Raw genomic sequence first — 23,545 nt, 5'->3', positions numbered from 1 at the left:
CTAATAAGTTTTTCAGTCCCTTTGCTAGGAAGATTGCCTTTCAAGATAAAAAAAAAAAAATATATATTATACAACTCTCTTAGTGAAAACTAAGTGAGAGTACAAACTCTCTCTTTATCTCTTAGAGATAAAACTCCATTTCCTCCCCTCCTTAAGAGTATGGACAGCCGAGCTCACCTGCAGAAGGAAGTTAAAGGGTTGGTAACACAGCAATTCACAAATAGCTATCTTTACTGGTTGGGTTGTCTGCTGTGTAGTGTTGAGTATCTGTATTGTCCCAGTTCATTAACCAGGGAGCTTTCACTTCATTTTCTCCCAGCACTGCCATTGTTCAGTGTTAGCATTTCCATTGTTCAGTCTAAAATTCATGCTTGCTTTTACAGTAACATCCAAGAACACTTTTCTTCTATAATCCCCACTTACTTTCCCACTGTCCCAGGCATTTGCATGCAGAAGGGTGTTCAGAGGACAATGTTTCTATTAAGCCATTTTTAATTTTTACTCATTTTTCATTTTTAATTTATACTCATTTCATATTGGAATAAAAAGTCGGGATTGGAGAGCCTTCACACCAAAAAGGTAAACCCACAGTTTTGTATTCTCCATTATCTCTGTGCATGTATCTCTCTCAGTGGAAGTCACCAGAAGCTGACATAAAAACCACTTGAGATTCAATGAAAAGTTCTTAGGGAAAATAAAAAAAATAACCTTTCAAAATATTTTTGATCTAACTGAACATACCTAACAAAACTTAGTATAAGTAATTGGTCCAAATAGCACCAATGCATTGGAGGATTTGTAATCATTTACATTAGGGTTTTTTCCTCTCCATCCCCCCAGTCAAGATGGTTGTAAAAGACTGAAGAAATTAGTGAATTTTGTTCCAACATGGAGATTTTCATGTTCCAAATAATTAGCATTATTGGCAACAGAGAGAAGAAGATGACATTTTTAAAATTAAAAACCCCAATTTTCCCTCTAAGCGGAACGTCTGTTCTGGTAGTTACAGAATTGCTAAGTGGGTGTATTTTTTCCAATATCCTGTAACTTGTGCTAAAAAAATTTATTAAGCCTGTGACTATGAAGATTTCTATTTCCATAAAGTCAGGAAAGTGGTTCATAATAGGGACATGCATATAACCCTCTAACACTACACTTGAAGCATCACTAAAAATTCAAGGAGTGACAATTGACCCCACATAGTATGCCAGAACAAAGCTGACCTTTGACAAACAGCATGGTTAATAATATATTTTAGATATTTTTTGGGGTGTATGTGTGAGGTTGGGGTTTTTTTAAAAGTGGAGGTATTTAATATTAAAATCTCTTCAGCCAAATTTTTGGTTCTCTACTTATCCTGATGTTTGTAGGACTTCAAGTAAAGTATGTTAACAGAGTTTAATATTAAACAGTCCTCCCTCAGAGTCTGCTCTCAAATGCCTAGAAAAGCAGGAATAGGGGTAGTTTTCCTCCTTTCTGAGTTTTCAGCTTATAGAAGTAGGGAAAAAAATAGATATATTCATTTAAAAGATAAAAACATGAACTTTCAATACAAAGTAAGACACAAAAAAATGTGCTTTAAAAGAAACAGCTTTTTTCATACTGCTTCAGATTTCTTTTTCTTTTGCTGAATTGCTGCAGTTTACATGTCATGAGAGCTCTTCCCAGAGTCAAACTCAGGAGGAGAGAAATGGATGAGCACAGGTAGTGGGATGAGCATGAAAGGGCACTCTAAGGGTTGTGTTGCTCACCTCTGATGTAGGACTGTGGAATGGCGTTGTTTATTCCTGCTCCATCATTTCTGTGCATGTGTTTAGAGTTTCACTTGAGATCCAGTCCCTTCAGGAAGGGGAATGTAGCTGTGACTGCACGTTAATTTCTACTATCAAGAGTCAAGCAATTAGGTTCTGTACTTAGAGTCTGTAATAAGGAGAGCTCTGTAATTTCAAACCACAGCAGTACTGTCTCACCTGACCAGCAGAGTTAACATAATTTACAGAATAACACCAGAGAGCTTGCTTTTATTTTTCTCTGTGCTGTGGTCCTATGGAGAACCAGATTAGTGAATGGATCTACTGTCCAACACTTTCTCAAAATCTTAACATGTAAATGAGTGTTTGCTGTCATTGCAAAGTCAATTCTTGGATGCTTGGCTGCAAAATAGAATCAGGAAGGAGTTATAGTTCACATCTTTTATTTTATTTTACTTTACTGTTCTTCTTCTAATCAATGCCTTGATTGATGTGGGTTTCATGTTCTTTGTGATCACCTGATCTGGTGGTTCTGGTTGCTTCTCCCGTTCATATTTACGTGAAAACCCAACTGGTTTCAGTAATGGACAAACACGTCTCAAAACTGTGGACATCTGTAGAGATGAAAGGCCAAAGAAGCTTTGCAGCACAAAAGATCTAGTCTGAACAAGCTCACTTTCCAGCATTTCACATTTTCTTGATTGTTTTAGACCTGTGATAACTCTCACACTTCCTTTTTTGGAGCAAAGCTGAACTGTATCTTCCTTTGTAGTGTGGTATATTTTAACCAAGACTTGCCAACTCAGAAAAAAAGTTCAGTTAAAAAAATTGCTTTCAATGACTTATGCATAACATTCCTATTAATGTGTCTCAAAACAAAATTTGCCTTTTTACTGTGTACTTCTTGATACTGCTCTTTACCTGAAAATGACCACCTTGCTTTGGTTTCAGGTTTCCCCTTGCCTTTACTGAACAGCCTTTTGCTCATTTCTCAGCCCACACTCACCTTCTGGACTACTTTACCAAGGTCACTTTTTATCTCAATTTTGTGAATTTACAAAAAGCTTTTACGTGGGATCCATTGTAAAACATTTTCCCTCTGAAAATGGTAGATGCAAAATCATGCCTGTCATAATGAAACAGAATTAATTCACTCAGCTAAACCAAGCACATCTGTCATCTTTAACATCTAATCCTAATTGTGCTCTGTTTATCCAGTCCCATCTTCCCTCTCTACTCATTGAGGGCTGCTGTTTTGCATCTGACTGTGGCAATGACCATGCTGGGCATGCTGAAGGATGGTAGGTCTCCTGTTGCATTTTTGTGGTCATCTAAAGCTTCCAATGTCATTAAAATGATGGCCAGAATATGGAATTTGCCTGCAGTCAGTCTTTAATCACCCTTTCAGGTGCTGCAAAGTTTCTTCAACCCCATTTACCCTAATAACAGAAAGTTGAAAAGAGCAAAACATAAGTACAGACTCTGTAGGTTTACTCTGTGCTTATTGAAACCATGGTCCTGTAAACAGCAAACCATGAAGGAAAGAGAAAGCAAAGTGCACTGTGTCCTTTTACATAAGTTAGCTTCAGGATGATGGTGTTTGAAGCAAACCTGATGACCTGCTGGGGAAAGACAGGGTGCAAAGAACAGCAATGCAAAGAACAGCATCAGCCAGCTAGGATCCTGGAAGGGAAGCAGATGAAGGGATGTTCATAAGCCACAGAGTAGCTTAGCATTTCCTGGTACAGAACAATCTGCTCTGCACTAGCTGCAGGTTTTAGGAAAAGGTCTTTGCTGTGCTGTGACAGCAAACTGATGGCTCTGTGCCACAGCTGCGTGAGCAGAGGATTTCAGGCAGCTGGCAGGACATTTCTTGGGTCAATATTTAGCTTTTCAGGATAGATTTTCTGTTCCCCAGGATAGATTAAAAATCTCTTTGCTCTGTTCTTCATGTTTTGAATCACACACATGAGACTCTGGCTACTTGGAGAAACCTAGGGAAGATTTGTTTTAGGAATTACTATTTACAACCTATGAACAGCTCTTTATATAGTCTTCTGTGCTTTTACCAGAGAATCAGTATTCCTGCTGTCCCTTTGTCGGCATGGTCTAATGTGTTCTTTCCTCTTTTGGTTCCTGAATTCCAGCAGTAAAGGAAGAAAAATTTCTTTTAGTTGTCTTTTTGGTTTAATATTGCTAAGGAATGTGACTGTAGTAAGGTCAGAGAGGATTCCCCATGTGTTTGAATGATGTAACTCGTGTCTGAAACACCTGCACTTGGTACCTGTTGGGCACAATACTCTGTTAAGCTCATCTTGGAGAGTCAAGGACTGTACCCTCATATGTCCTTTTCTGCCTAATTGCTGGGGCAGGAATTGCTCTTTTGTGGTTCTTAGACCTCTGACCTATAGCTCTTTCTGATCTTTTGAGAAGCTACTGGAGAATTTCAAGGGAACGTCCTATTAAAAAAGGAAAGTAATTAGTTGTTTTCTTTCTCCTTTATCCATCTATGGTAATACTTCAAGTAAAAAAATTGTATGGATATTTTTGCAGAAAAATATATTCTATAACTCCACATTTGGATGAGATTTTAGATACAACATTTCAGTCAAAAAATCCCCATAATACACAAGCAGGTCACTTGGTAGCACAAGAATAATAGAACAGCAATTAATAAATTATGGTGATAATATCTGCCAACACTAGTGCAAGTGCTTTAAAAAAAAAAGATTAATGAAAGTCTAAGCTCCTTTTTTTCCCTGCAGCACACCTGGTTCTCCAGCAGCTGCAGCAGGGCACAATTTTGCCAATCTGATGATGAGCTCTTGCTGAGCTAGTGTCCCCTGCTCCCAGACACATGTTCTTGTTTCCTTCTTGTCAGAGGGGAGAGTCTCAGAGTGAATCACACGTGCTTGTTGATCTGATGGACAGCTCCTCCTGAGTGTGTAAGATGTCTGGGTGCCATGGAGAGCAGCTGTGTGTGGAGGCATTGACGCCAGTCCTAGCAGCAGCTCTCAGACAAGATCAAGGATGGAGCTCCATATCCTGCATCATGTCCCTCCTTATCCTGCAGTGTGCCTCAGTGCCTGTTGAATCTCACAGACTATGGCATCCATCTTCCAGGAATCCCTTGTAGCATAGCCAGTGTGATGTGGCAGCTCAAGAGGGATCATGCTGCCATGAACAGCAGCTTTCCTCTTTCTTCACACTTAACTAGTGCCAATGTTCTTGAAATAACCTTTTACAAGAAGATAAAATATAATATTCAGTTGTAAGGGAAGGAGGAACTGTGACCATTGTAGGTTTTCAGATTTCTTGTGTGAGGACACAGGAGACCAACTCTAAAGCAAATACTAGGACTTGTTAACTGCCTGTGGTTCTGCTTGGATGACAAGGGCCCTCCTTTTGGGTTAGAATGGCAGAGAGGAATTCCTTTTGATTTAGCATACTGATGCTTCCCCCACAGTATTATCTGGCTTTAGGATTTTCCTTGAGATGTAGGGAGGGCAGGTTTAAAAGTAGGATTTCCCACTGCCAGCCCTTCCCTTTTAGCACTGCAAGGGTATGTTTATAGATCCTGTGCCAAAAAGTCTTCATTAATGGTCCTGGCACAGTTCTTTGGAGCAAAATCCAGTGATGTGGAACCAGGTATTTATTTATCTTTTACAATTTATAGCTTGATTCATTTCAGAGGGGTGCAGATGAAGGTTTTCAGGAGCCAGAGCACCAACAAATGTCAAAGGCACAAGTGCTGCTGGCAAAAACTGCTGGACAGGGCCCCTCTCTGAGCTCTGAGAAGCACACTCCTGTTTGTCCCCCAGGCAGCCAGCCAAAATCCAGCTGCTGAACACACTCTGGTTCGACTCTCTCCCAGAGTAGGCACACAGAGGGCTACTCTAGCCCCTGAAAAGAGTTTCAGGCCATGTGGCAAGCTGAAACCATTCATTCTTTTGTGCAGCTGCTTTACAATACAAAAGGAACTTTATCATGGGTTTTAGTCCATGGTAACAGAAATACAGTCGAATTCCCTCATCCAGTTTTTGGTATACTGAATGCATCACTGGTCTGTAAAGGCAACTGATTATTTTCATGCAGTATCACCTAATCCTTCAAGCAAGGAAAATACAGTGGGATTTTAAAGGCTGCTCTGAGAAGCAGTTAATATCCTTGATTATTTTAACTTTCTCCAATTAACACAATTTTAACAACATTTTCTCTGTTTCAAAATCAATATCTTAGTCCAGTGGCAAAAAAGAAAATTATTGCAGCTGCTCATCCAGCTCCCTAGGCTTGCTTAGTCATTGCAGTGTCCAGTTGCTCACTATATGTCTCACTATAAAGAAAATGCTGATAAGTTTAATTAATGAGATTGCCTCTGTGATATTTTCTTGAGGTTAAAACCAAGGCCACTGTCCAAATTCATCCAAATTCATTAAATTTCATCCAATTTTGCTGCAAGAAGTTTCTCCTTTTCAGGTCTTTGGGAAATGAATGCTGACACATCTGCCTGTATTTCCTCTCCTTGCCTGCGTGCTGGAGGCTCTCCTCATCCACAGCCTCCCATGCCTCAGCTCCTCCAGCTCACAGTCTTGCTCCTCAGCTCCAAAGCAGCTCCAGCAGTGGCTCATCTGCCATGCTGGGCTTTCTCCCAGAGTGGCAAAAGTGCTGGCATGTGCTCTGGGGGGTGGCTGCTCTATAGCTCTGACCAACAGAAGCTGCAGCCCCTCTCTTACCTTGGACTGTGCAGCAGCAAAAGGGATTCAAGTTTTTCTTTCTAGGAGCTTGAATTTGTACCCAATGGTGGTCACAAAATCCTGAAAGCTTCTGAAGCCTTTAATAGGTAGCAGTGACAAAGGCAAAGGCAATAATAACAAGTATGATCAACTCTGTTAAAAGAGAGGGATTTGTTTTGTTTTGTGCTTTTTACCACTTAAAACTTACTGACTTTATGTTAGTAAAAAACAAAATGTCTTCCTGTATCAACAGCAATCCTTACCAAGAGTATCTCCTTTATTTTCTTTTTGTTACAAGGAGCAAGCAAGTAGTTCTGAGGGATTAGACAATATTAACAGATCTTTTTTGGTTTTATTAATCTATAGATAAATATCTAGCAATCACAGCTGTCTTTAAGTTGTATCTGAGGGTGTTGGATGAACTTTCTGTAAAAGTTTCTGAACTTTTACAGACGTTTTACTGCTATTTACAACATGAATCTTTAAATCTCTATTTCCAGCAAGTGCTGATTTTCCATACAATGGTCAAGCTATAGGAGATGGAGTTAACAGAAACTCAGCTATCATTGGAGGTAAGAAAACTCTCTACTTTTCCAAGATACTTTACAGTATTTGTCTCTGATGGCTGAATTGCAGTTGGTAATAAGGCTGCATATTTCCATACCCAGGTTTAGGTTTGTTGCTTTAGTCTTGATTTGCTGTGTAATTTTTCCTTTCTAATTTATATTTTTATTATTACTTATAACTTTTCCTAATACTTTGAAACTTTACAATACTGGAAGGATAGCATTGCATTCATCAGAAAAATTCAGGCAACTCTTGAACAGCCTCAGTTCACCTGCCCAATGCATCAGTTAATGTAAAGTGGTAAAATGTAACTCTGGCTGGTAACAATATTTTTTTCTGAAAATTTTATATCTTCCTCCTGGAAGATTCCTTTGCCTGTAGAGAAAGGCCCAAATAGGAACAGTGTTGATTTATCACATAGATACCTATGCCTAAGAGGGTAACATCCATGAGACTTCTCTATAACAGGGTTGAACCCAAAATAGACCATTGCAGGGAGAGCAATTAAGGCTAGGACTGATGATAAAACAGGAACATCTGCAATTATGTGCAGCCAGTGCTTAGTGGGTGGTGTGAGCCAACAGTGAACCAAGCCAATTTTCAAGGACATGTAGAGGAGCTAGAATAGGTCTTTAAGCCATTGACTGGAAAGTGAACATAGAGATTTCACCTTCAAAGAGCTGCCCACGTGCTCAGCACCCTCTGCCTTATGGTCAGCAAAGCTTAGGTCTTTAAAAAGTTATTAATGTTGAAGTTTTTACCTATGGGATGACAGTCACCAGCAGCCTTCAAGGAGCTGCATTTTGTGTATAGTGGAAACCCTATATAAATATTAGTGTAGTGGAAACCAAGCAACTGTGGTGATGCCCACAGTTTGCTCACGTTGCTTCAAATCAGCTCAGAGGAGTTTTGGGATCCTTTCTTTGTGTTGAAGTCTGCAGCTGGTCTCACCAGGGGCATCTTTTCTTTCCTCCTGTGTGCAGGCGTCATCGCAGTGGTGATCTTCACCATCCTGTGCACCTTGGTGTTCCTGATCCGCTACATGTTCCGCCACAAGGGAACTTACCACACCAATGAGGCCAAAGGGGCAGAGTCAGCCGAGAGCGCCGACGCCGCCATCATGAACAATGACCCCAACTTCACGGAGACCATAGACGAGAGCAAGAAAGAATGGCTTATCTAAGCCCACGGGGATGGGGCCTGGGGTGGGATGTGAGCTGGGCCAGGGTGGGACTGGGATGACTCTTGCAGTGGAGAGAAAACACTCTGTGTCGGACACTTGAGCACACATAGGATAAAAAGATCAGCACAACTGGAGGAGCAAGTGACAGGAAAATACTACTGAGACTGGAGAAAAAAGAATATCTCAAGCATTTAAGAAAAAATACTTTTTAATATTTATTTACAGCAAATTGTCCCTTCTGTATCCCAACAACTACAACAAAGAGCAGTTTTACAGCTTCAACATTGGTTACAATTTTCAGTAATACCTGTCTATTTCTGTGTGTGTTTAGAGATGTTCTGGATACCTGTGACAAGAAACAGGGCTGGTTTTTTATATTTTTAAAAGCTGTTTAAAATGTGGGTGGCTCTGTCCTGAGAACAAGTGGCAGCCCTTTCTTCCCGGCGTTGTGTTCCTTCCTGGCTGGCCACTTCCCTGCAGGCGGCCCTCAGCCCCGCACCTCGACCACATCACCGTTTATTTGGGTGACACTGATCCAGGGGGTGGGATAGGGGGTGAGGACTAATGCAAATCTTATTCACCAGTTTCTCAACATCTCATCAGCCCATGTCAGCCCTAGCAAGGCCCATCTTCTTGACCCAGGCACTTCACTGATTGTGTGCAATTCTCATCAACAATGTAAAAATACTGTTATTATGACTACTATTACTAAAGAGGATTATCATAAAGCACAGGAGGCTTTAAAGGTTTTTTGTATTATTTTGTTGGTCTCTGGGGGAGGATGATGCTGTGTGAGTCTGTAGACCTAGTCTGTTCCTGTGTCTTTGTCTATGGCACCAGGTCCATCTCCTGAGGCACGTGCCAAGTTAAACTAAGCTCTGCCTGTGGCATATTCTGTACATTGTAGTAGGGAATTAGAGCCAGACTTTGTTTGCTTCTGTTTCTTCTTAATAGGCTGCCATAGAACTATTAGTACAGCTTTACTGAGTGCATTTGAACCCATGAATTTCCACATCCTTTTTTTTTTTTCTTCAACTTGAGAGTCCTTAAATCCCTTGTTTCAGTCCCTTTGCCTTCACTGGCAGTGTTTGCACAGTCCGGAAGGTGAGGCAAAGGAGGCTTGAAAACTCTGCCTCCAGAGCATGTAAGGAACACACTGCACACAGGGCAGAGTTACTTTTCAATACAGAGATCTACTCAAAGTATTTTACTGTCTTTCTAAGGCATTTTTTAAAACAGCAAGGTCAATGTCAAGTACAGTATTGCATCCCATTTTTCCTCTCAAATCAGGAGTGTCCTAGGTGTCACCTGAACAGCAGGCAGGCAGCTAGAAGAAAAGACAAAGGGGCAGCCTGAAGACTTAATATCCTTTAGTGGCAATAATTTAACAAAGCTTTAGCTTGCCCTCTGTAAAGAAGCATGATTCTCCTGTGGTCTGAACTGGTAGGAAGTTAAGGCCTTAGTGGACAGGTTTTGCAGTGGAACAGAATGAAGGAATGAATGTACTGTAGGGCTTTGCCATGGGCTGAAAGAACAGAACTGATATCAGAATTTCTCTTTAAAAGTATTTATTCTTCTGACAGTCTTAGATTTGCTTTTTCTTTAATATTTCTGGGTTTAGTATGCACAGATTCAATTCATTTTTCTGCACAAGAAAGATTTCTTTTTCACCCAAACATGCAATCTACTACACTGAGCAGTGCTGGCATTTTTGATTTCATTATCTCTTTGGTTGCAAATTCCATTATTCTAATGGACACTTTAAAAACAGGAAAAAAAAATCATGTAGGGGAAAGAAAATATTGGAGTCTTACTAGACAAGACATTGATAAGCACAATTTGTCAGAAAGTCAGGCCAGGTAGTTCAGGTTTTAAGGATGGTAACCTAAAGTCCTGTTGGAGGAACATTATCATTGAACATAGATATCAAAGCAAATCAAGCCCATTAATTTATTCTATTTATGGATTTGAAATTAGCATACAACAAAGTTGCCAGTTTTAAAAGTAATTACTCTTTCTCAGGTAACATACGTGGCAGAGAGGTTCAGGTAGGCATAAAAATTACCTCTCTTACTCTTGTGCTCTGCAGACTTTTGCCTTGTCTCCACTATTAACCTCTGCCTCTCTTGTCTGTAATCAAGCAGATGAGTCCTGGGTTTAATCATGGGTGTAAAATAAGTCTTCGTACCTTGAGGAATATCAGCAGGGGATGGATCTACCCCGTACCACCACTCAGCAAAATACCTAGCAATCACAAATGTCTCTGTAGGATTGAAAAGGCATTATCTTTTCTTTATAATTTTATGTTTCATTTTATTTTAATGGTATTTTAGTCCACTCTGAAAAACATCCTTGCCTGCAACTTCAAGCTACCAAGAGAAGTGAACAGAGCATCATTTGCATAGATTGGTATTTTATTTGCAGAAAAAACACTCCTAATCTGAATTCAATGTCTGTGAGGAAGATCAGACTTCTGTATCCTGAGAGACTAGAGTCTTCTGCTACTTTATGTGGGAGAGACAGATTTAACAGCCATAGCGCAAATAGTGCTGAGGCCAAAAGCCTCAGCATGACATTAGAAGGGAAAGATGGCTTGGTCTCCATGTCTAACCAAGTTCTTGGCAAAGCAAACCACAGTTGTCTCTGGTTATGGTAGTGAAGCCTGTGATATCTATTCACTGATTTTCTAAAAAAATTACCAGCTAATCTCCCACAACCCTGGGAGATTAAGCGAGAACTTCTGGGAAATAACCTTTGGCCATTGCATAAGCAATAGTTATACATTAGTGTCTTAAGTTTGAAAAACAGTTCAAATTTCTGAAATCAAGTCAGGATCATCTGTACCTCTCCACTGACTGGACACCATAGATCTTTTTCTGTGAAATACACTAGTGCTGTGTTAAAATACAGTCACTTTCATAACTTAGAAACCTTTAAATATTAGAATTCTTGTTTCTCCTTAAAGTGGACCTTAGACATAATATTATCAACAAGCAGCTGTCTCTGTAGAGGGATTTGGTGACTTTGGGTGAATTCCTGCCTTTCTGCTTTGTATATCATTTCTGAGAATGGTGTATGTTTAGTTACAGGCACTGATCATTCAGCATCCTGGCAGTGAAGCAGGAGACATAGCCTCTGTATTCCGCTAGCACTATATTCTGAGAATTTCTTCCACTGCAAGCCTATCATTGAATCCTGAAACAACATCCATAGTTTATTTCACCCACTCTTACTTGTGCCAAAAATCCATGTTGTTCAACAGGTATGCAGGAACATCATGTTTGAGGGGAGAGTGGATCCTGCTTTTATAAAACTCTGTATTTTCCCCAAAGAATATTAAAATAATCAGTCTTTTATCACCTGTTTTTTAGCTGTTTCACCTATTTGAACTGTGCAGAGAAATGTAGCCTCTTGTACTGGTTTGGGAACCAAAGTGTCCCAGGTTTGTTTCTAAAGGGTCATTCCTGACACCACAGAAAACAACGGCAAAATTGCCACCAGCAGTGGGGAGAGCAAGACTGGGCTGGAGATCAGGGCTCTCAGTGTTAGTGAAATAATGTAAGCAATATTTTGGATTCTCATTCGCAAGACTTGCAGACCACCAGGTTATGAGACGTGGAGCTCCAAGGAGATAAAACAATGGAAAACTTATTTTGATGTCAACCCAGCCTCAAGGAAAATCTGCAGTCCAGTCTGGCAGTTTTGAATCAGGTCTTTCACACACTGCTTATTCCGTATTTACTGATAGAAAATTCAGATGTATGAAATAGAAATATGTATCTCTAACCAGAACTGGAGCATTTCTGCTTTGTATTTTTTGTGTCTTAATCTTTACCTGTACCTTTTATGTCTCTTCTAGCAGTTACCACTTCAAAGCTATGGCAGCATTTTAGGGTCATGCTCTAGGCAGCATGATATATGTGAGAGGATGGGCATCACAAATATTTCAGTAAGACTGCCAAAGCAGTGGTGTATATGTACAAGTTTATTGTACTGGTAAGAATTTATTTTAATTAAAACAATGTCCTTTAATGGCAGATGCATCTAATTTCCAGGGTATCTGTTGAAATGTGAAGCTAAGTTCAACAAGCAATAGCTTTCAATATGGTTTATCCCATGAATGACTTTACATTCCATCAAGCATGGTGATCCTGAAAGGATGTCATTCTTGACATGCAGAACCTAAATTCTGGTAGTCAGATGCCGTTATTCATGCTAGAGAAATTCAACAGAAACCTTGCCTTCTAACAGCAACAGCATGAAAATTAGAATTAATGAAGGGCAGTGTGTTTGTATTCATAAATATCTTCTGTGAATGTCTTTCCTTTTAACTAAAGTTCTATTAGAAACCAGATTGGTAAATAAAGAGGAGGGAAAAAAAAGAAAAAAAAGACATTTGAAATAGTTTTCATCACCGTAACAGCTGTTTCCCCATGCTTTGTATATTCTTATCATTGCCTGTAATTGTAACATCTCTAGTACCAGGAAATCAATTTGGAAAGGACAGAAGTTGGAAAGGCCTCTTAAGAAAAGACCCCTTGAACATGAAAAAAAGGTATTTCAGAATGCAGTTATAGATAAGAAGAGAGGGTGCTAAAACCAGGGAAGATTTTATTGAAGTGCAAGTATGTTCCTCTTGCATCAGTGTTACCTTTTACAAAGTGTACATCTGACCATTCTTTTGTGCTGACTGTTGAAACCCCCAGAAGGAGTTTTATGCAGGAATATTTCTCATTTCTACAGAAAAGCTCTAGGACCAAGAGATGTGAGTGAAGGTTCAAGTGTAAAGTACATGTTGAGGTGGGTAAAGGGTCTGAGAGCAGGGTTTGGGTAGAAATTTAATAATTGCCTTTCTGCTTTTTTCCCTTTCTGATCACTTTGCAGATAGCAGCAAGCAGTCTGCTTTCAGTTCTGCTCACATTTGTTACTGCCAATTCTGTGGCATTGTCAGCCTAACAAGGGTTACATACTACAAATGACTAAGTGTGGATTGTTTGCCTTCCTTTCCTATCAAAACTCTGTCCTTCCTTCATGAATGAGAGCCTTTTATTGAAACCATCAAGAACAATGTATGCCCAGCTCAACAGACTTGTGTCTGTTCCTTTTAATAAACTACTTTATCAGGCTTTAAAACATTTTTATGACATGAAGCATTTTATAAAAGAACTGTGTTAAATGCACTTGAATGGGAGCGTGTGAAACCTGGGCAAAGAGGCATCAGTGCAGCAACCACCTGAGTCAGAGGCACTGCTGCTCTGTCTACAGCATACACTGCCTTAACCACCCACCAAATCCCTGGATCCATCCAAGACCTTAACTTCCTTTGTGGAATATAAAAGTGGCAAAGTCCTGGTGGGATACTGTGTTCAGAAGATGGTCTGACCACATTCTGACCATTCTTTTGTGCTGACTGTTGAAACCCCTAGAAGGAGTTTTATGCAGGAATATTTCTCATTTCTACAGAAAAGCTCTAGGACCAAGAGATGCGAGTGAAGGTTCAAGTGTAAAGCCCGACTGATACTTGAACATTGTGACACAGAGAGTCTTTGCTCCCTTCTGCTGCCACTTGTCTCACTGCAGCCAAACCTAAGGCTGTTCAGGATATGATGTCTGCACCACAGTTGCTGCCATGATGTGGGTGAATAAGATACCAAACTTGCTCCAAATCCATGAGTATGCAGTGCTAGCAAAATCCCTCACGCTTGAAATTAAGTGCAATTTTTAAGATAAACTCAGGCTGTGCCCTACAGTAGCAGGCACATATGGTGCCTCAAATGAGACCAAGACTTGGACCTGGTAATGGAAAAGCATTTATTTAACAATCTGTAGCACTGTTCTTTTAACTCTGACTTTCACATCTAAGCAGATTTTTCTTGAGGCACTATGTTCAAAACCCTTATTATGCCAACAGATTAAGAATCAGGAAGAAAAGGGGCCAATTCATGGCTTCTTTACACAAGAAGTTTTTTTTAAAAGTCACTTACTGTAAAAAAAAAGTTTGGTATCAACAGGTTCTTTCACAGAGAAGTATTTCTTTTCACTAATCTTCTATTTTCAAAATCTCATGTGAGCAAAGTTGAAAAATTATTTAGGCACAACCAGAACCACTTCAGGGGGTAAGATATAGTCGGGAAATATACATATAAGAAAATAACAAATTTAGTACATACTGTGTGTTCTGTGATTCAGCAGCTTCCAATAATGTCTATTGGTACTCCCACTGCTGTTGTTTCCTTAAGGAAGACCATCTGGATTAAACAACAAACATAAAAGTGTGTACCTTTAGTTTTACCATGGATTAATATTCTCACTTGGTATGTTATAGCTTATTAAGGAAGTTCAAATTATTATTTCATCAGATTCCATAGCTTTAATTCTGCTGTCTCCAAGATCAGAGATGTACTATCACCGTATTAATTGTTATAATGCATAGGTATTTATACTGATAATATTCAACAACTAGCATTCTGAATTCTAGCTCAGAGTTGCTCTAAGAAATTCGAATTTATTGAGAAGGTGAATAGATAATATTTTCTGACAGGTGAGAAATGTAAATAACTGGAATTCACAGACACTAGAGCTGAAACCATTTGAGGGAATGTTTAGCATGCAGAAAAATAAACTGTACCAGAAAGAGTTTCTTGCCTTCCAGTCAGCAGCTTGGGTAGGTACAGTGCTGTGGCCAGTTATATATTGCCACGTGTTCATTGCCTTTTTGGCCAAAATATTTGAGCTCCTGTCTTTCACATGCTTTGAAATAGGCTGTTGTAAGAGTACAGCTGAAGATGTGAAACTTAAACAAGCTGCTCTAGGCTGCTGGTGAGAGTACAGAGTCACAAGACCCAAGGTCTGCTTAGAAGACAAGTCTCAGATGTGTTTCTACCTGTCCCTGTCTTTTGTCAACTTTTTCCCATCTTACTGAACATCACAAATTGAAAGGGACCACAGAACACCTTCTGGTCCAACATTTTGTGGGAAAGGCAACCTAGATGAGATAATCTAACATCCTGTCCAGTCATAATGGTTTTTCCCCACTGACTCCATTTCCAGGGTAGTAGGCTATCATCAGGCTCTTTAAGGCAGATAGAGTCCGTGGAGCAAGGCAACAAACTCTTGAATCAGCCAGAAAACAGTAAATTTAGATGACTCAGGTCAGGTGGAAGCAGGCTTCACCTGGGATATTCCCAGCCTAACAGCTCTCCTTCATTTCATCATGGCTTTGGTTGGCAATGGAGCAACTGGCCAAGTCTGTGTATTATTTTTCTAAACCCAGGTGGAAATATGGAAGATAAACTTGGCTGAATAAAGACAAGGTAGCCAACCCCTGTATGCTAATGTTTGCTCTAAAGTGTACATTCTCATGCTTACAGTGAGTGTGTCACTGAAGGAGTCTGACCTTGCCACGGGCAATAAATCCTTCACAAGCTGAACAAACAGCCCTGCACTACTTTGTCTTGAAAAAACTCCTTTGAGCAAATGTTTAGAAGTAGATCTATGGTTTGCCCTCATAAAACACTGGACGCAGTATCAGCAGCTAGCTGTAAGTTATTTCTGTTGTAAAATCAAGGTCTGTCTGCAGAGTTTTTGTCTTGCTCTAATGAGACCTTTATCCCTGGAGCACAAGCTACTACAACAGGGCAAGGTAACAAAGAGAAATTGCCTTTGCTGCACACTCTGAAACGCAGTGTAAAGTCCCTTTCACTACACAGTTCCTGGTAAGAGTAAGGAGTAAGATCTCTGTAGACATCTATTGTTTCCTTTTATCCAAACCCCTCTGCCCATTACTCTAAGGAAAGAAAATTGCTGACAGTTCTGGGGTTTTTCACATCTTTCTCTACTTTAGAAATGTTCCCTCTCACTGACAAATTTACTACCTTTTACTGTCACCTTTAAACTCCTTCCCAGCCATGCTTGCTACATTGACCAAGGTGAAGCCTTTCACCTTCCTAAAATGTAATCATTGTAGTGGAAGGGTTATGTGCCACTCCATCCCTGTGATCTTTTATGACTGTGACTGAAAGTGCAAGTTTGGTTTCTGCCATCTGCGGCATTATTTTATAACTTGTTTGTATCTGTTCCAAAATCACAGCATTGCCTGGCAGAGAGAGTCTGAAAATCAGGCAGCTGCACTTCGTTCCATTCAGCACGGTTACTTTCTACTGCTTGGTTCAAATTTTCCCAAGAGATATCAATAATAAAATTAAAGCCTGGCAAAAGCTAGCATCTATTTTTCTTAGGGCCACAAGATGTCAAATTGAGTTCTCAGCCATCAAGTTCCCTTGTGCTTTTGTAGCAGCTATACAAGGCTGCTGGTAATCTCCAAAGTAGGACACCAAAAATTATACTATAAAACCTTCTAGTGATTTTAGTTTCTTGGAGTGTTAAAGGTCCAGCTCAACAGAGTCAACAAGTCAGGCTTCTTACAGGTTTCTGTTATGAACACATCCAAGAAAACTCTCAACACTGGTTATTAAATAATTTTATTTTCATTGGATCAGCATCTCTGAGGGGAAAAAGTGTTGCTGTATGTGGAATACCTGAGACATTACACTCACCCTATTGTAACTCCTGCATTGTATCTGATCTTTTGAAGCTCCAACTTCTTAAGAGAAGGGATCAGAGTCACTTGAATAAAGAAGGCTAAGGCATCACTTGGTTGCTATTAACTCTGAAGCACAGAGAACTGGCTTTCCACAGACCTCCTTTGCATGGTCAGTCTCAGTCATATATGAGCAATGGGGAACTTTTCCCTGCTCTTCTGTGGATCAAGACTCATCAGTGGGCTGGCTGGGCGGGTATCACATAAATTATAAAAAAACCACTAATGGGCTGACTCACACATTGAGCAGCTAGAGTCCAGGGAGTTCCTTTGACAGAACAGCATGATTTGGCACAATATTCCTGAAAGGCTTCAGCTTCCCAACAATTCTGCTACCCCGTTTGACTAGTGCTAATTAAGAGAAGCCTGATGGAAATTACCTGTACTGACTTAATCCTACATGTGAATGCCAATCATAACCAAGAGTGCTTAATTTCATGGAGATTAAATCTATTTGCCCCCCATCATAGAGTGCTTGGGCTGTGCTCAGTCTGATGCTTCTTACTGACATATATAAATAGAAATATAGAGATAAATAGATATTTTTATGGAGATGTTTTATAAGTGGCCTTTACTTTGTGCATGGTAACTATTGCCAAACTTGCTATTTAGGAGCTACAGAAATGGCTGGTTCTGCAGTTTAGAAAGCAATCAGCTGTCTCTGTTGCAAGGGACACTTTGGGTACGGGCTTGAATTTTAGTTTTTATTATTCAACTATGATTTGCATGGTTTGGATTTAGGTTTTGTCTTAGTGCTGGGTTTTTTTTCTTTCCTCACTGGTTCTCTGGCAGGGATATATTGGGCTCAAGCAGGAACTTATTTCTCAGTCTTTGAGAGAAGGTTTGAAGCCATTGGTGCCATATAACATTTCAGAAACACCTGCCTTGCACAGCCTGTGATGTTGCTCAGTGTGAGGTCCTCAAAACACAGTTTCTTTAGCAGTCTATTGGGGGTTTCACAGCATAGTGAGATACTGGCTTTGCTTAACAAGATAACAAACTAGCAACATCTAGCTGCTGTTTTATGGGTATTATCTTGTAAGCAGAAAAAGGAATCAGCAGAGACTAGGACAAAAATGATAGTTCAGAATTAGGTTTCTATATATAGCTCTAGCAAAAGATTATGAAAATTGCAACAGAAGCAGGCCATTTTACTTGCTTTCTTCTTTTACTCCCTTTTTCTTTTCTTTTTTTTTAAGTACTGTTTGTATGCCACATCTTGGTAATTAATCTCTACCAGCCAGCCAACTCTCAATAACCTGGGCTGTTGTGTAAGGGTGGAAATGCAGTTGTCCTTTCTTACTGATCTAGTTCCTGTGGAGCAGTCTGTACCCAGGAAAAGATATGGGCTATTAGCTATTAGGAAAGCAAAAGCAGCCTCTCACTCCTTCCCTCCAAACCAGGTGGAAAGCCAATCCCAGGGTTATGTGCCTACAAAGCTGGCCCAATTTCCTGTCAGGTGAACCAAAACCTTCTCTGTTTGCAATTTTTCTAGTCCACAGGTTTCTTTCTTGAGCATAATTTTCCCATGGGACGCATAACCAGGAGATGATGGTTACCCTAATTAAACAAAAATGTGTATATTAAAAAACATCCTAATCTGAAAGTATAGTGTATCTGAGATTCCTCTGTTATAGACACTTAGTCTAAAAGATTTATGGCTACATTTGCTATGTTATGCTTGAATAAACATATAATTCATTGAAATACACAAGACTGATAAAAGTAATATGATCTCTTTAAGGAGAATAAACTGTTTGTAAATTTATAAAGAGTATAATCTGTTAGGCCTTATTTGAAGTATGTACTGTGGTTTGGTAAAAGTACAACATTAAAAGAGCCTTGCCAGATGAGGTGTGGGTTTTTTTTGTGTGTGTGTATGTGTGGTTCCTTGGAATATTTGACATGTATTTAACACAAAAAAAAAAAAAAAAAAAAAAAAAATCCCCAACCTTTTACAGACTGTGTATAAGAGCCTGAGATAAAGTGTAGAGGACTCTTCATATTTCTGTGTACAGTGACTCCATGGAGGGAACAGGTGAATATTTTCTTCTGAATAATTTAGACCCAGTTTCTTTTGGAAAAAAATGTGGTTTGTCACACTACTGACTGGCTGGAGGTTTTTTAAAGATGGTTTCATAACATCAATAGAAAGAATTCAGACCAATACACATGCAAATATTGATTATTTAATGGGGGGAAGATCTAAGGAAACTATAGGCCCCTTCAGAGCAAGAGTTGGTGTGCCACAGGCTGCAGACACGTGTTCATTGAACAATGACTACTGCTGCCCATGGAGCTGCTCTTCAGGGGAACAATCAATCCCACAGCCTGTTCTTCCTGCAATCATCCTCCTGCCCTGGCCCTGTGCAGACCAGCAACAGCTTTCTGGCACACAATAGGCTGCTCCTCCTACTTCTCCTGCCAGTTGTCCCTCTGTGTGCAGCCCAGCTGTGAGCACTGGAGACATGCCAGTGCTTTCCACGGAGCAGAAAGCCACACTTATACTCATGATGCAATGGCCTGCTGCCTCTCTGTGCAAGGTTTTTGGGTTTCCTCAGCTGGCTCCCAGCTGCAGGCAGCTCTTCCTCCCTCAGGCCACCATGTGAGCCCTTCCCTGAAATTCAGCAAGAGAAAGAAGGTCTGCCTGGAGATTTGAGGGGAGAGGGATTCTCATCTCTAACAACACTCTGGTTTGCTAGTGGAACCTCAGGAGGTGCCTTCAGCCTTTGAGGGATGCAGCCCAGGGTAGGTCAGATCAAAGTGTGCCTCATGTCATGGCCTGGTTTTGTCATGCCCAAAAGCAGATGTCTAGGGACAACAATAACAAGGCAAGTCCAAGCACAAAATTCTACTTCCTTAGAAGAGCCTCTCAGCTGCCGACCATGGGCAGCAAAAGGACTTTCAGGCCCAGAGGTGTTTTTGTATGTTTAGTCATCTCTTTCAAATCTACTTGCCATGTGTTTGTGCAGAACAAGTGAGATCTCCTCACAGCTCCAGTCCTTTCAAAACTTTGAATTGCTGTGCTATTTAATTTTAAAAACCCACCAGCAACTGAGCAAGAAGGGGAGTTTTTTCTTTATGTCTGCTTGCTAATGAAACAACCTCATCATGACTTAAAGCAGAGATGCGAAAGAAATCTCTCCAATCTAATTTGTGTTCTGCACAGTTCCAATTACATCCCTGCACATGCCCATAAAGATCACTGCATTTTATAAGGCTACACTGAGGACAGACTGCACAGCCTTGATAACCAGATAAATCTGCAGCCCTGTGTGATTTGACTTCTGACTGATACTCCCCGTCACCACCGAACAAGATCTGTAGCTTGATCCTGCACCAGAGAATTATTTTTTTTCTGTGACTTCCTCATCTATCACTGCTCATGGGGAGTCATGTTCCTTGCATGAGAGGCAGGCAGACACTGCTTTTTCTCCCTGTTTAAAGACAGGCCCCAGCAGCATGGCTGCAGGCTGCCTGACCCTGCCAGCTCCAGCCTGAGCAGCAGCAGCAGCTTTTTGGGGAGAGGGGCAGGGGGGACCTGTGTGAGGTGACCTATCCAGGGAGTTCAAAGCAGGGAGAGGCAGCACAGACCAGGGCTGGAGGGCTTGCTGGAGGAAGAGTGAGACAACAAGCTTCAGGGGTGGCAGAGAGAAAGATTTTTCCTAAGGCCCTGACAGATCCTTTGTTAATTTTGCTGCAGCCCCAGGAGGGCCTGGAAAGTCATTGAACTGAGAGCAAGGATGAAAGAAAGGGGCTGGCCTAGGAAGGCAATGCAGACAAGGGAAAGAGCTGCTTTATTTCTCCTCTGAACCACCCATCAAAGTTGAGAGGTTGTTTTGTCTTGCTTTTCTTTGTTTTCAGAAGTTCCCTTGTGCTAGTTTGGTTTTAGATTAAACCTAACTGCTTGATGGAAAAGCACCTTTGGTATATTCACATCAAGGAAGAACTGTAGGCACTGCCACCCCAGGGTCCTGATCCCATGTAAACCAAGAAAAGCCAGAGGCACTTGACCTCTCCAAACCTCTCCATTCTCATGGATTACATCTGTGATGTTTCATGATGTATTTCTTCAGCAGTCTCTTCCCAGAGGAGGGGTTTACCTCATCTTGATGACCAGTCTTCTCTGAATCCCTCAAGTATGGCTGTGCCCTGTGGGGGTTTGTGGAGTCAAAAGCCCCAGAAGGAGAGAAAAAGAGCAACTCTGACAGCTTCCTTTCTCCCACCAGCCTTTGTGCCCCTCCCTCATGCCTCTCGCAGTATTTTGTACCTTTCCATTTCATTAGTATCCTCAAGTACACAGCAGACTGAGCACTGCTTCTCCCCAAACTGTGAACAATGCAGCTCATCTTCTGTCTTTAGAGGACACAGCTGGAAACCCTAAAAATCCTGAAAGAGTTTCAGCTACTCCTCTTTCTTCCAACAGGCATAAAGTTTATCAATGCTGAAAATGCATCATTGCAATGCTTGCTGCTCTAGGGAGGTCAGCTTGGTTTTTATTCCAGGAGGGGAATCTTCTCTAGCTGGGAAAAAAGGGTTCCCACACCCTCTTTACTGATGGTTTGATCACTAAGATGAGGCAAAGGACTGCACAGATATAGCAGGTTCAAACTGTTAAATATCTTAGCAGAATACAGTGAAGGGAAGGGTAGAACCAAGGGATTTAGCTGCTTGATTTGATTTATAGGGACTATAGCAAAGAAGCATTTTAAATCCTATCAAACACGAAGCTACAGAAGTCAATGAGACAGGATATGCCTTTGCAGCATTGTGCTGGGTAAGCCTGTTAATCTCCAAATCCTTCACTTGTTTCATGATGGGACGTTGTAGGCAGCTCACCATTACTGGCTTTTCTCCATTTGCAGATGCCTGCACATTTAGCTGGATAAGAAGTGAAGTGAAAGTGCTACTTTTGTGTGTAAGGGATTTGGGTGGAATACTTTCTACTGTGCTGAAAGAAGGCTTTAAAAAAGGCAGGGTTTCAGGTGTAGAATTTTTTTTTTTTTTTTTTTTTGGCAGGGGGGAGTGTTGCAGTTTGGTTTGGTTTTTGGGTTGTTGTTTTGTGGTTTTTTTCTGAAAGAAAGGGAAATGGCAGTCCCTGGAAAAGCATTTCTCAGATTAATACACACTCCTGGTCTATAGATGATTCTTCTAGTGGTCCATGAAGACCTGCTGTAAGAAAACTCCTGCAGGTGCTCACACTGCCATGGTCAGTCCCTGCCCTGTTCGAGCCACCAGTCTTCATGCCAAGCACTGGGCTGTGTGGAAGCTGTTCTGTCCCCTGCATGCAGGGAGCTGTGAAAGAGGTGAACCTGTGTGTCACATCCTAGGAACCTGGATGTGGGGAGCAGGGTGCCCTGAGAGTTACCAGCAGGCACATACCCAGTCCCCACCACAGCAGGAGCATCACAGCAACTTAAACAGGGGCTGTCCCTGCAGGTGGAAGCAAATAGGCCAAAACCTTGCTGACACTTCCTGCCAACCAGAAGAAGAGTTTTCAGATGGACAGTGATATTGTTGACATGCAAAAATGCATTTTTTTCTGCTCAGTTCATGCCAATTCTAACTCAGCCCCAGTGAGGCTGGCTGCTCCCTAGGCTAGGATGGCTTTCCCATACAGCATTATTACCTTTGGGAGTAGGATGGAGGTTTTGGCTGCTGGCTTCCCACAACTTCCTTGGCAGTGAGTGAAATACAGCAGCTGCAAACACATCTCTGTGATCTGAGGGTGAAGTGGCATCTGCTCCCAGAGCAGCCAAGGCCAGAGCTGTTTAAAGGACGGTTAACAAGGCACCAGCCCAGGCCACTGCACCATGCAGAAGGGCAATGTGTTCTTTGACCAGTGTTAGGGCTTTCAGACCCAGAAAGGTGTTTTTCCTTAGTCCAGAACAAATTTCTAGACTGCCCTCCTTTCACCTTCCCACTTTTCTCTCATTTGTGAAGTCACAAAGACTCTTTCGTGCTGACAGAAAGAAGAATTACTCTGATGCATTGCAATAAATTGCAATAAATTGCAATAAATTGCATTGACTTTTTTTTCCCTTTTTTTCTCTCCTTCTGCTACTTGTACAATTGATTTTGGGATGAAGCATGCAATCACAACTCACTCACAGTGTCACAGCAGGGACTGAATTACCCAAGGGAAAAGGGTTGGAGGAGGGAGAAGTCTGTGAGGGACCATTACATCTTCCTTCTTTTCTACAGAGCTGAACTGCTTTTAGGGCAATTCAGTGCTGGGTACACCAAGGAGACACAGGCAGAACTTGAGCTAAAAGAATGGTGAAAAGTCTTATTGTGGCCTGTCACAAATGTGATTAATGACATCTGGCAGGCAGAAACAGGGGAAAGAAGGGAAGGCAGAGGATGGAAGAGTAGCACTTATCACAGGCGGTGCAGCCAGCAGCTCATGGTCAGAGACAAGGATGGAAGGCAAGGTGAGCCCAAGCTGTTAGCATCATTTCATTTTTAAGGGCATCAAGGATGGGAAAACACAATGGCAGCCATTTTCCTGGGTGAAGAGGTTGCTGTGGATGGCAGTGTATGGTATTTTTCAATTTCAGGAGGAGTACTCAGCATGACACAACAAGAGATAAGAAAGGTTTGAAAAAGGGCAGGGTAGATAAGACAGAAATGCCAAAATATCTGGAATCAGTTTATGAGCCTTTGGGTGCCACTGGACACCTCATATCCTCCAAATGGTAGGATTTCTAGT

General features: G+C 41.0%; 1 protein-coding gene across 2 annotated transcripts in view; it reads left to right on the top strand.

The window, feature by feature from the left end:
- The window catches only part of CNTNAP2 (contactin associated protein 2), a 1,014,456-nt gene extending 995,770 nt beyond the window's left edge, over positions 1–18,686 (top strand). For both annotated transcript variants that reach the window (XM_064419448.1, XM_064419458.1), the window contains 2 exons: positions 6,985–7,056; positions 8,035–18,686. In XM_064419448.1, the coding sequence (XP_064275518.1) occupies positions 6,985–7,056; positions 8,035–8,234 (272 nt within the window). In that variant the 3' untranslated portion in view covers positions 8,235–18,686. The remainder of the gene's footprint in view (positions 1–6,984; positions 7,057–8,034) is intronic.
- Positions 18,687–23,545: the final 4,859 nt, after the last annotated feature.

Source organism: Passer domesticus, chromosome 1, assembly GCF_036417665.1.
Source record: "Passer domesticus isolate bPasDom1 chromosome 1, bPasDom1.hap1, whole genome shotgun sequence".
Lineage (NCBI taxonomy): Eukaryota > Metazoa > Chordata > Aves > Passeriformes > Passeridae > Passer > Passer domesticus.
Note: the sequence above shows the minus strand (reverse complement) of the source record. Positions and strands in the feature narration are given on the sequence as shown.